Raw genomic sequence first — 14,378 nt, 5'->3', positions numbered from 1 at the left:
AAAAGATAAAAGATAATAAGTGTTGGTGAGAATGTGGAGAAAAGAGAACCCTCATGCACTGGTGGTGGGAGTGTAAATTGGTCCAGCCATTATGGAAAACAGTGTGGAAGATCCTCAAAAAACTAAGAATAGAACTACCATATGATCCAGCAATGCCTCCTCTAGATACAGCACCCAAAGGAAATGAAATAAGTACCTCAAAGAGAGATATCTGTGCTCCCATGTTCATTGAAGCATTATTCACAATAGCCTAGATATGGAAACACCTAAGTGTCCCCTGGTGGATGAATGGATAAAGATACTGTGGTATATATATAATGGAATTATATTCATTCTTAAAAAAGAAAATCCTGCCATTTTCAACAACATAAACAAAACTTGAGGACTTTATGCTAAGTGAAATAAGCCAGACATAGAAAGGAAAAAGCTGCATGATCTCACTTGTATGCAAAATCTAAAAGTTGAACACATAAAAAGAAGCAGAGAGTAAAACAGGTTACCAGTGGTGGGGAGGTGAGAGAAATGGGGAGATACTGGGCAAATAGTACAAAGTTACATCTATGCAGGATGAATAAGTCTAGAGATCTAATGTACAACATGATGACTTTAGTTAATAATACTGATACAATATGTATCAGTACTGGAAATTTGCTAAGAGAGTAGATTTCAGGTGCTCTCATCACACACACACAAAAGTATGTTATCTATTTGAGGAGATATGTTAGTAAGCTTAACTGTGGTAATCATTTCACTACATATATGTATATCAAATCAACATGTACACTTTAAGTATTATAACTTTTATTTTTAAAATTAAAAAATTAAACGCATGCACACACATACACACACACACACACACACACACACACACACCCCCCAAGTAGAAGTATAACTAGGGAAATGTAGATAAGATCAATAGATATTATCAATGTCAATATCCTTGTTGTGATATTATAATACAGTCATGCAAAATGTTACCATGGGGAGACATTAGGTGAAGTGTATGTGGGATCTCTCTGTATTATTTCTTACAACTGCATGTGAATCATGGAGTGTCATAATAAGTATTTCAATTTTTTAAAAAAGTGGATACTACATGTCTAAGGAGAAAATGATTTTAGTTATTTATCCTACCATTCTGACTTTAGACTTAGTCAAACTGAATGGAAAGTAAAGAAATTTGAGTGTATAAGAGAATTATAGTGTTACCTTGCATTTTTTCTTACGAAGACTTAAAGTGGGCTGTATTAACCAGTCAAAAAGTCCTCTCAGAAGAGCTTGATGATCTGGTTCCTGTAGAGGTCCTTTCAGCGAATTCAACCAAGAAGACACAAGTGGTTCCCATCCCAACTGTGAGGGCTCCAAATAAATCATGCCACAGCGGCTTACAGTGGCAGGCTACAGAAAAAAGACAAGTTTTCCTTTTCTAATCTGGTAGTTATTAACTAATTCTTTGCATGACTTATAAGGTCCTTCATGATCTGGCTCCTATCTTCCTCTACAGCATTCACATACACTAGATGAAACCATTTGCAGTTACAGTTCCCCAGATATGGCATGGCTCCATGTCTCTATAAGTTATCTTGTCATGATTTGGAATGCCCAGCCCCAACCAGTCTCTGTGGAGAAGTCTTACCCCTCAAAACCAGATCAAACACTCAAACTTTTTCCATTGTCGTCCTCCTCTACCCATTCCTCTCTTGGGTGCTCACCCCCTCCATATTCTTAGAGCACTTAACATGTAGCTCTGTACTGGGATATATATATATTTATTAGCATGGTTCTCATCCTCCCTAAATGAGCATACACTGTGTCTTATTCATCTTTGTATTCCTTGTGCCTAACTCGCTTTCTGACACATAATAAAAAGTACTTATTGACAAAGTGAACAAATGAATAAATGAACAAACAGAAACTACTGTTATATTAAATTATGAACTTACTGAGGCCTGGGAAAGGTCCATTGCTTCAAAGATGAGACTCATTTGAGGGGACATTTGAATGATTTCTCCACTCATAAGGCAGAGCTGAAGACAATAATTTTTCAAATGTTTATTTTTAAATAATCTCAACCTTCTCAGGTAAAAATTTATTCTATTTATTAAAGTATCTCCTATGATATAATGGAATAAGTATTAGAATGGAAGCCAGAAAAATCTTAATTCGAGGTCTAGTTCTGTCCATTACTTACTATGTAAGCAAATATATAATATCTCTGACACTCAGTCTCTTCATCTATAAAAAGGGATAATTTTCCTCTCATAGAATTATGGGAGAGGGGAACTACATGATATATTGAAAAAAATATAAAATCCTATACAAACATCAGTTTTTGTTATTAAAAAATTACATGAAATACTCCTGATTTTATAAAGTTGTCATAAGACCTTTTTTATTAATAAAAAAAGAGAAATAGAAAAAATAGAGAATACTATGAATACTCACATACCCATCTTGTAGATTTAACCTATGTTAACATTTTGCCATATTTACTTAGTCTTTTTTAAAAGTATTTTAAAGATCATTACAAACCACGGCATTTCACATCCAAATATGTCAATATTCATCTTTAAAAATAAGGACTTTTCTATATAACCACAAGAACATTATCACACCTAACAAAATTACCAGTAATTCCTTAATATCATCTAATACTCAGCCAATACTCAAATAATCTCAGTTGTACAAGAAATGTCTTTTCAACTGATTGATTCAAACCAAAATTCAATCAAGGACTATGCATTGGGCTTGCCATGTCTTCCTGGTCTCTCTTAATCTAAAACATTCCTCTTTAATCAAATATGTGAAAAACTGAATTTATCAACTGTGTCCTTCCTGCCAAATTCCTATCTTGTCCATTATTATTAAAGCCATTGTATCCTCTCAATCTCCTTGGCTTCTGCCCTTGGAATTATCATTAACTTTTAATGTTGGTAATAATTATAAACTGTTGATACCCCAAATTAATTGCATTATTAAGTCTTTAAAATTCTTCCTCTACATTTATTTTTCAGTGCTTCATCTCTGATTCATTACTCTAATCCCAATTTTGCCCCTATCTAGTTCGTCAACAATGCAGCATTTAACATTTCTGGATCTGTTTCTTATCTGTAAAATGAATGAACGGTCTAGTGCTGGATTGTCCAATAAGACAGTCAGTAATCATACGTGGCTATTTATATTTCATTTTAATTGGATAAAATTTAAAATTCAGTTCTTCTATTGCACTTAGCCACATTTTAAATGCTCAATAGCTACATGTGACTAGTAGCTACCTTATTGGACAGTGCAGATATGTCCATCACTACAGAAAGTTCTATTGGACAATGCTTGTCTAGAATACTTTTAAGTTTCTACCAGGCTGTTTCAGCAAACATTCTCCTTCTTGCTACAAATTTGGGAGGGAGAGTCAACATTTTCCTCGCTCCCCCATGCTATTTCCCAACTACTTCTATTCCATCCTCTATTACAGCCCTTGCTCCTTTGACAACCCGTGCTTGGCTAAAGCCTTTGGCATCTGGCTCAGTCTCTTTCTCTCTACTATAACTCTGGCCTGATCCAATGTTCATAAGGGGAAACATCTCATTACAGCACCCCCACCCCCCGCCTCCGGTATTTAACTACCTTGTCTTCACTTACTTCTCCCCTACTCCACTCCAGCCATCCACCTTATCTACCTGGGACCTTCTCTCCTGGAACACTACACAGTTCTGAGCATTCAAGTCTCTGCTCCATCCAGCTCTCTCACTCATTGACTCCTACTATATTTGCTCTTCATTTTCATAGAGATTTTCATATCCCTGTTGTTTTTACTTCTTTCTTTAGGTAGCTTTTGTTCTATGGTCGAGCACTTCTATCGTTCTCATGCCAATATCTTTAAAGTCTTTCTGTATTTCCAGTCTGGCAACATTATCTACACCCACATCCAAGGTGCTTAAACTGGTAGAGAAAATCTCACAAAGGCAGACCTTGGCACTATAGTTTATAACTCATGGTCTTTAACTCCATCAGGTTCTCTATAACACTCAGATATGCTTCTATGTTTTCCCAGGCAGCTGTCTTTCCCATTTTCCATGATGGCTAATTTAAATCTTCCCCTTTCTCCTTGAGTATACAAAGAACCAGGGCCTGCCACTGCACAAAGAAAAAATAAACCATCAAAAGGATTTGCCTTCAAATTTCCACTATGAAAGCCATACATTCACCTTTCCTGCTCTCCTCTCATCCAATATGAAACAATCCTTCCATTTGGCTCTGAATCCTTAGACTTGACTGGACTGATTAACCCCTCTCTTCTGAATCATCACTATTTCTCCTCTGTTTACTTTCCCCTTTAGTTCAATCAATATGACTGAATGAATGAATGAAAAAAAGAATATGAACAAATGACTAACCACCTATGATAAAGTACTGGAGTATATGTTTGAATGCTAATTAAATTAGTTTGCTTATTTAGTATTATAATTATTTCATAAAAGCAAAAAAATAAATTGATATACTAACACAGAATACTAATACAGACACAAAAAGAATAATAAACAAATAAAATGGATCTACAATATAAATATCACAGAGCACTATATTGACCAAATGAAAGAAAACACTAAAGAGTATGATTCTATTTATATGAAGTTCAAGAACTGGCAAAACTAGTTTATCACAGTAGAAGTCAGAATAGTGATTGCCCCTTGGGGAGGATACACTGATTGGGTAGGGACATGAGTGAACTTTGTAGGGCACAATAAATTTTATGCACTTTTATTTAGGTGATGGTTATGTGAGTGTACACATATGTAAAAAAATCTTAGACTCTAAACTTAAAGTTAGTGCACATTTTATACTGTTCTCTCTCAATTAAAATAAATACTAGAAGACTTCCATTTTCTCTTTTTTTGTATATCTCATAGGTTTAAGGTAATGTACCACATATAAGCACTGAAGCAACTGATGTTTTCAAAAAAGAATGAGGGCTTTTTATTTTCTTCTAAAATATTAAAGTTCTATAAGAAACCTTAACACTGTAGTCGCTTAACTTATTGCCACCCATTACATTACTATGCCTTCCTGCTAATACAGTAATTTTAATATACTTGCATTCTAATTAAAAAATTAAGCAAAGAATTTACTACAGCATAGTTTTCATTGAAAAGATAATTTATAAACTTATTCAATTTGCTGCATCCCTTATTTTAAATATATATAGTCTGAGATGATTAGTTGTTGAACACATAACATTGTTTAAGCCTATCTGCATCTGCTTTGCTTTTTTTACTTGTGGTAAAAAAAAATAAATAAATTTACCATATTAACCATTTTTAACTTTACAGTTCAGTAGTGTTAAGTATATTCATATTGTGCATCTGTTTTGTTTTTAATCATGATGAGTTACCTTTTTATTATCATCCAATACTGTGTTCATGCTCTCTATCCACAAAGTGTCAATGGGACCATCAAATACAACCCATTTCCGGTCAGGCGTTTCTAATGAGGCAAATTCTCTAAAAGTGTTAGCCACAATACCATCAGTCCACTGAGGAGGAAAAAAGGAAGAGTTGGAAAGTGTCCTTAAAAAACTATAAAGTGATAATACAAAAACACTTCAAATTTCTTGGCTTAATGTGCATTGTCAATGAGAGTGGAGAATGTTTATACTGTAGATTACCTCATGGGACACGGGGTCAAATTGTCCAAAAAGTTGGCCCATAGTAATGGATTTGGGGTTTACAGTCCTATAAATGACCTTTTCTTCCTCTCCATAGCCACGTTCATTCATAAGAGTTAGAGTATCAGCCAGCATATGCAGAACTTTTGTTTTAGCAGCAAAAGGCTCTCCTACTAACATAAAACTATTAAGGAAAAGAAGTCATTATACAATAAGATTCTAAAAAATAATGGTAAATTAAATTATTTCCCTATATATGGGTATATGAAATTTTACCGTATGATAATTACTACATATAATTTTTGAAATTATATTAATTTTTCTCAGATATAAGGGAAATACATTTAACTTCTTAATTGACTGATCTCTAAATCAAATTCTCGACATTAATACCATTATCTACAAAAGAGAATAAAAAATTTCCAAATGAAAATGGAAACTTAGTAATTGCATACTCAAAAAAATTTTTTTAATGACTTGGGGTTTCCTAAGCAGAGGAGAGGAGACGATTCACTTTTCCTCAAGATTTCACTTGCTATAGTGCTCCTTGCCAAATATTTCTGAATCTCCTCTCTCCTGGCGCATAGGATTCCACACTCTCTTGTGGGAATGAATACTAGGTAACTAAGGAATAATAAGTGCAAATGATGAGTGTTACTTCTTAGGGGATAGATAATTGCCAGCGAGGGACCTTACAGAGCTCTCCTTTCCCTCTAGCACACCTGGGACCCACAATGCTGAGATGGTGGCTGCTCTAACAGCCTGGGACCTGAGTGATTATGATGAGCAGAACCTCCCTGTTAAACTATAATGTAAACAGTACAAATGAGAAATACATATTTGTTTTGAAGTCACTAAGATTTGGGTGCTGATTGTTTCTATGGAATAACCTAGCCCATCCTTATTGATAGAAATTGGTAACTAGAAGGGCAAAAGGTATTCTTGCCATAATAAAAAAGACTAAAATAAGTGGCACTGGCTTAGAGGCTAGGTTGTGGGTGGCGGCTAAAGGATTGGCAATTAATATTATGCAATGATCAAACATTTGGTAAATTTATCCCTGAGATAACCTGGAAGATAGATAATATATCTAATGAAATTGTAGTTTTAGGGGAAAAGGATAGTGAACAGAATATTATTAGTATATATTGGCAGCTGATGGCTGTATTTAACAAGGAACTACAAAAAGAAATAAACTTAAGAAAATATGGTCAGTTTGCAAGCAGGAATGAAAGTAGAGGGAGTTGAGAAATTCAGAGACTTGAGGGATTGAATGAGGTAACTTATTCTCACCTGCAATTGGTAAAACATAAACTGAGAAAATCTTTGAACAACAAAGATCAACTCAGCCTAGTATCAAGGATCAAATCAATAAGCCTAATATGTTCAAGGATACTACAAGGAAGTTTAGAAAGGTATGACTTAATAAGGACTATAGTTGTGGCTACTGGCACATGGAACTACCTGGAATCAAATAGAAAAAAAACTTATTAAATATAGTTTTTGAGAGAGTTTACTGACAAAGAAACCATGAGTCTAGGCTAAAACACATGTGAATGTTTAAGATGTAAAGAAGACTCTTAGGTACTGAATGCACGGGGGTTGACTGTACTAATTCCCTCTATTATTATATATGTTTGAAAATTTATATAATACAAAGGTTTGGGTTTTTTAAAAATTTTGCCTTTAAAAAAATCATGACCTTTGAGACTTCAACTTTCTATAGGCAGTAAGTGGGCTGAAAACATTTCTCAGCTCCCAAGGATATTTTCTCTATTGTCCACCTCACATGTGACCAGGGAAGAAAATGGAGATAGAAAGACCTCTCAAAAGGTTGAACCGAAGTCCACAGAGCAGAGGTTACTGGAAAGACTCTCTCAGGGAGCAAAATCAAGCAGAAATAGATCCAGGTTTTACGGGGATTTCAGTTTATACAATTGGTGGGGAAAGCTCTCTAAGGAAAAAAATATATATGTAATTACAAATACAAAAATGTCCACCGCCACTTTAATGACACCCTTTCCAATAAATTATATATAAAATGATTATGACTCCCTGGAGGGGCCTCTACAAATAAGAGGTCCTGAAGTTTAAACTCCAGTAGTTTCACAATCTATCTCTGGAACTGGGCTCCCACACGCACAGCTGGGTTTCAGAACTGCTACTGACAAGTGTTGGCTTTGTCTCCCATTCTTCAGTTTCTAAATGGGAGTATTTGCTCTGATAATCCTGCTCTGGTAAACCCACTATTATAATACTGGATGTATGCAGGGCAGATAACTTGTCTTTGTAGTTTTAGGTCTTTGGAGCAAGAAGAACAGCTTCCAAATCTTATACACAAACTATCATGCATCACCTAGAGATCCTATACTTTCAGTCTGGTTCATTGATTGATCAGATCTTTTAGGTTGTCTCCCTGGGAAAGGAAAAGTGTGTTTGTTCTACGTGCATGAGGTAGAGCAAATAACATATTTGATGATCAAAAGGGCAAATTGTGGTGGTCATTAGTGCTACATCACTGAATGAGTACTCTTTACCACTCCTTTTTGGATAGGTAACATGAGAGAGAAATAAACCTTTGTTTTTTAAGCTACTGGAATGGAGATGGGGGTCGGGGGGCGTTGTTCCCTAGCCTACCTTGCATACAAAGTTTGCTTAGTCTTTTAGTTCACAAATTTTAGTTGTTTTAATAGTTTAACTTAAAAAACAACATCTAACTTTGGCACACTATCTATAATCTTACCCATGTCTAACAATCATCATCTCATATGTCTGAATCATTTTTTCAAGAAAAAATTTAACAGGCTGAAGATTATGTACTTTGCAGGCTTCATGAGCACATTCCAAAAATTCCTAAAATAAAAGAAAAATGGAATGCATTTCTACAAAATCGTATTATAAATCATGTCATTCATGTCTTATAAATATAGACTTTTCATTTAGAAATAAGAAAACTGTATCTTCTTATATTTATAAATTATTTCTTGAAACTTTATTTTTTAATTAAAAGGAGGAACAAATAAAATTAAAATACTTAAAAAATATTAGTATTCCCCATTATAAGTTTATCAATGATCATGGCACCATAGCATTGGGTGTACACTGCATGAAAACAACTCCTCTTAATAGTTTTTCCAGAATTTCACTTTTGGTTAGGATATAGAAGGACATGCCAAACAATCCTTCACACTATAGTAAAGAGAAATAAACAGAGGTTACAAAAATTATAAAGCTTTTAAAGATACAGGAGCACTTTGGATGCAAATAAGTCTAAAGGAATTAAACTTCAGAAAGGGATGAGCCTTTCCTAGGTGAACACAGATCAACAGCTAATTTTGCCTCTGGGAGCAAGTACAGACATAGGTGGGCATTGGATTGAGCCTGCTATAGGCAGAGGGACTTTGCTGAAGTAAGGAGAAAATAACAGATACTTTAATGGTCATGTGGACTTATGTGAACCTCATAAAACTGGAGGAGCCTCAAATGCAAAGCTGGTTTTCCCATGGCCTATGCTTTTGCTGAGTCTGAAGTGACATAAGAAATCAAAGGCTTAGCTAGAAAGGCACATAGAGATTTTCTTAGTCTTCAGATGCTTATATCCCAGAATGCTGCTATAAGAAGGGCCTTATTATACAATACGACAATTTTCACTATAAAGACATTTGAAACCAGAGGTAAACTAAAGCTCAATAATTCTGCAACAAAACTCTGGCTTAGGTCAACTCCTGATTGAACTGATCAACAGCTCAATCTAGCTATCTGACAAAAGGAAGAACATGGTTTTTCTGTAGGAAAATAATACCAGTTCAGCCTCTACAATTATTTTCTATACAATTTTTTTTTCTTTTTTTTTTGCGGTACGCGAGCCTCTCACTGCTGTGGCTTCTCCTGTTGCGGAGCACAGGCTCCAGACGCGCAGGCTCAGTGGCCATGGTTCACGGGCCCAGCCGCTCTGTGGCATGTGGGATCCTCCCGGACCAGGGCACGAACCCGTGTCCCCTGCATCAGCAGGTGGACTCTCAACCACTGCACCACCAGGGAAGCCCCACAATTTTTAATACAAGTCATGAGAAAAAAAAAGCTGATAATCAGTAGAAAAAAAAAATTAAATAAAACAAAATCACAGTTGACCTAGATGTTATAATTAGCAGACAAAACATTAAAATAACTTTTGGGACTTCCCTGGTGGTCCAGTGGTTAAGACTCTGTGCTCCCAATACAGGGGGCACGGGTTCGATCCCTGTCAGGGAACTAGATCCTGCATGCCACAACTAAAGCAGCCCACATGCTGCAACAAAGATCCCGCACACGGCAATGAAGATTCCGTGTGCCACAACTAAGACCTGACACAGGCAAATAAATAAATTTTATAAATATATTAAAAAATGGACAATATGACAAAAAATAGATGAAAAATGAAGAATTTAAGCAAAGATATGGAATCTCTTAATAAAACCAAATTGGATACACTAAAACTGAAAACAATAAAATATGTGAAATTAAGAATTCATTGGGGAGCTGGAGTCAAGATGGCAGTGTGGGAAGACGTGGAGTTAGCTTCTCCCCACAACTAGGACGCCTTCCCTCAGCTGGTGGGGGACTCCAATGCCCAAGGAGATGGGAGGAACCCCAAAGTGAACCAGTAGGACATAGGGGGACTGACAGGGGAGGAGAAGTGGAGGCCAGACAGGATTGGCACCCCTGAGGCAGGGAAGATCAGGAGAGGCAGGTGGGAGGGACTCTCTGGGAAGAGCAGGACAGGAGTGGAGGGTGATCGCTTGGCCTACTCGGGCTGGGGAGCCTGCTGAGCTCCAAAGCCCCATGTGGGTCCTGGGAGCATAGGAGGGAGGTCAGGGAGATCAGGAGAGGCAGGTAGGAGGGGTCCTTCCACACTGGAGGAGCAGGAGAGGAGAGGAGGGTGTTTTCCCTGCCCACTCGAGCCCAGGAAGCCTGCTGGGCTCCCAGATGAGGTCCCCTGCCCTCTGAGACCAGGGGTGGGGGGCATGCCTGGGCCCCTTCTGTTCCTTGAACCTAAGCCCCACCCTCCACAGCCCCAGGGCCTTTTCCAGCCCTGTGGGTACTAAGCATAGGCCCAACCCACCACCCAAATCCTGCCCTTGCTTAGGCCCCACCCTCCACAGCCAGGGCCTTCCCCCTCACCTTTTTTTTTCTTTTCCCTCTTCCTCTTTTTTATTATTGTGCTACTGATGTACCTTCCAGTGTTGATTCATCTATATTTTCATTTTTATATTCTTTCTAACATATCTGTTAAGTTTCCTAGTCTAATTTTATTTTTTACTTTGCTATTGTTCTTTTTTTTTTTTTTTTTTTGGCCACCCCACATGGCTTGCAGGATCTTGGGTCATGAACCGGGGACTGGGCGGAAGCTCCTGTGGTAGGAGTTCCAAGTCTGAACCACTGGAGTAACAGAGAACCTCAGACCCCAGGTAATATTCATCAGAGTGAGGTCTTACAGAGTTCCTCATCTCAGCACCAAGACCCAGCTCTACCCAATAGCCTACAAACTCCAGCGCTGGAAGCCTCAGGCCAAGCAGCCAGTAAGACAGGAACACAATCCCACTCATTTAAAAAAAAAAAAAAAAAAGAGAAGGCAAAAAATACATGTCACAGATGAAGGAGCAAGGTAAAAACCTATAAGACCAAAAAAATGAAGAGGAAATAGGAGGCAATCTACCTGAAAAAGAATTCAGAGTAATGATAGTAAAGATGATCCAGAATCTTGGAAATAGAATGGAGGCACAGATTGAGAAAGATCTAGATCTAGAAGAACAGAAGAACAAACAAACAGAGATGAACAACACAATAACTAAAATGAAAAATACAGTAGAAGGAATCAATAACAGAATAACTGAGGCAGAAGAACAGATAAGTGACCTGGGAGACAAAATGGTAGAAATAACTGCTGAGGAGCAGAATAAAGAAAAAAGAATGAAAAGAATTGAAGACAATCTCAGAGACTTCTGGGACAACACTAAACACACAAACATTCAAATTATAGGGGTCCCAGAAGAAGAAGAGAAAAAGAAAGGGTCTAAGAAAATATTTGAAGAGATTATAGTTGAAAACTTCCCTAACATGGGAACGGAAAGAGTCACCCAAGTCCAGGAAGCACAGAGAATCCTATACAGGATAAACCCTAGGGAAAACACACCAAGACACATATTAATCAAACTAAGAAAAATTAAATTCAAAGAAAAAATATTAAAAGCAACACGGGAAAAACAAAAAATAACATACAAAGGAATCCACATAAGGTTATCAGCCGATTTTTCAGAGGAAACTCTGCAGGTCAGAAGGGAGTGGCAGGATATACTTAAAGTGATGAAAGAGAAAAACCTATAACCAAGATTACTCTACCCATCAAGGATCTCATTCAGATTCGATGGAGAAGTCAAAAGCTTTTCAGACAAGCAAAAGATAAGAGAATTCAGCACCACCAAACCAGCTTTACAGCAAAGGCTAAAGAAACTTCTTTAGGCAGGAAACACAAGTGAAGAAAAAGACCCAGAAAAACAAACCCAAAACAATTAAGAAAATGATAATAGGAACATACATATTGATAATAACCTTGAATGTAAATGGATTAAACGCCCCAAACAAAAGACACAGACTGGCTGAATGGATACAAAAACAAACCCATATATATGCTGTCTACAAGAAACCCACTTCAGACCTAGGGACACATACAGACTGAAAATGAAGGGATGGAAAAAGATATTCTATGCAAATGGAAATCAAAAGAAAGCTGGAGTAGCAATACTTGTATCAGATAAAATAGAATTTAAAATAAAGACTGTTACAAGTGATAAAGAGGGACACTACATAATGATCAAAGGATTTATCCAAGAAGAAGATACAACAATTATAAGTGTTTATGTATCCAACATAGGAGCACCTCAGTACATAAGGCAAATGCTAATAACCATTAAAGGACAAATTGACAGTAATGCAATAATAGTAGGCGACTTTAACACCCCACTTACCCCAATGGACAGATCATCCTAACAGAAAATAAATAAGGTAACACAAGCTTTAAATGACACAATAGACCAGATAGATATAATTTATATTTATAGAACATTCCACCTAAAATTGGCAGAATACACTTTCTTCTCAAGTACAAACGGAACATTCTCCAGGACAGATCACATCTTAGGTCAGAAATCAAGCCTCAGAAAATTAAAAAAAATTGAAATTGTATCAAGCATCTTTTCTGACCACAATGCTATGAGATTGTAAATCAATTACAGGAAAAAAACTGTAAAAAACACAAATACATGGAGGCTAAACATTGCGCTACTAAATAACCAAGAGATCACAGAAGAAATCAAAGAGGAAATCAAAAAATACCTAGAGACAAATGACAACGAAAACACGACGACCCAAAATCTATGGGATGCAGCAAAAGCAGTTCTAAGAGGGAAGTTTACAGCAATTCAATCTCATCTCAAGAAACAAGAAAAATCTCAAATAAACAATTTAACCCTACACTTAAAACAACAAGAGAAAGAAGAAAAAAGAAAACCCAAAGTCAGTAGAAGGAAAGACATTATAAAGATCAGAGCGTAAATAAATGAAATAGAAACATAGAAAACAATAGCAAACATCAATAAAACTAAAAGCTGGTTCTTTGAGAAGATAAACAAAATTGATAAACCCTTAGCCAGACTCATTAAGAAAAAAAGGGAGAGGACGCAAATCAATAAAATTAGAAATGAAAAAGGAGAAATCACAATTGACACTGCAGAAATACAAAGGATTATAAAAGACTACTACAAACAACTATATGCCAATAAAATGGACAACCACTAAGGAATGGACAAACTCTTGGAAAGCTACAATTTTCCAAGAACCAGGAAGAATTAGAAAATATAAACAGACCAATCACAAGTAATGAAATTGAAACCATAATTAAAAATCTTACAACAAACAAAAGTCCAGGACCAGATGTCTTCACAGGTGAATTCTATCAAATATTTAGAGAATATTTGATCCTTCTCAAACTCTTCCAAAAAATTGCAGGGGGAGAAACACTCCCAAATTCATTCTACGAAGCCACCATCACCCTGATACCAAAATCAGAAAAAGATATCACAAAAAAAGAAAATTATAGACCAATATCACTGATGAACATAGATGCAAAAATCCTCAACAAAATACTAGCAAACAAAATACAACATCACATTAAAAGGATCATACACCATGATCAAGTGGGATTTATCCCAGGGATGCAAGGATTTTTCAATATATGCAAATCAGTCAATGTGATACACCACATTAACAAATTAAGGAATAAAGCCATATGATCATCTCAATAGATGCAGAAAAAGCTTTTGACAAAATTCAACACCCATTTATGGTAAAAACTCTCCAGCAAATGGGCATAGAGGGAACCTACCTCAACATAATAAACGCCATATATGACAAACCCACAGCAAGCATCATACTCAATGGTGAAAAACTGAAAGCATTTCCTCTAAGATCAGGAACTAGACAAGGATGTCCACTCTTGCCACTCTTATTCAACATAGTTTTGGAAGTTCTACCCACAGCAATCAGAGAAGAAAAAGAAACAAAAGGAATACAAATTAGAAAAGAAGAAGTAAGACTGTCACTGTTTGATGATGACGTGATACTACACATAGATAAACCTAAAGATGCCACCAGAAAACTACTACAACTAATAAATGTATTT

General features: G+C 36.3%; 1 protein-coding gene across 1 annotated transcript in view; it reads right to left on the bottom strand.

Annotated features, from left to right (window-relative positions):
• Positions 1-14,378, bottom strand: part of DNAH12 (dynein axonemal heavy chain 12) — a 230,090-nt gene that overhangs the window by 93,736 nt on the left and 121,976 nt on the right. Inside the window, exons 31-35 of the mRNA XM_060161532.1 lie at positions 8,406-8,515; positions 5,663-5,846; positions 5,390-5,530; positions 1,944-2,027; positions 1,210-1,398 (exon numbers count right to left, since the gene is read on the bottom strand). Coding sequence (XP_060017515.1) covers positions 1,210-1,398; positions 1,944-2,027; positions 5,390-5,530; positions 5,663-5,846; positions 8,406-8,515 — 708 coding nt within the window. The remainder of the gene's footprint in view (positions 1-1,209; positions 1,399-1,943; positions 2,028-5,389; positions 5,531-5,662; positions 5,847-8,405; positions 8,516-14,378) is intronic.

This window comes from Lagenorhynchus albirostris, chromosome 10 (assembly GCF_949774975.1).
Source record: "Lagenorhynchus albirostris chromosome 10, mLagAlb1.1, whole genome shotgun sequence".
NCBI classification, from domain to species: domain Eukaryota; kingdom Metazoa; phylum Chordata; class Mammalia; order Artiodactyla; family Delphinidae; genus Lagenorhynchus; species Lagenorhynchus albirostris.
Note: the sequence above shows the minus strand (reverse complement) of the source record. Positions and strands in the feature narration are given on the sequence as shown.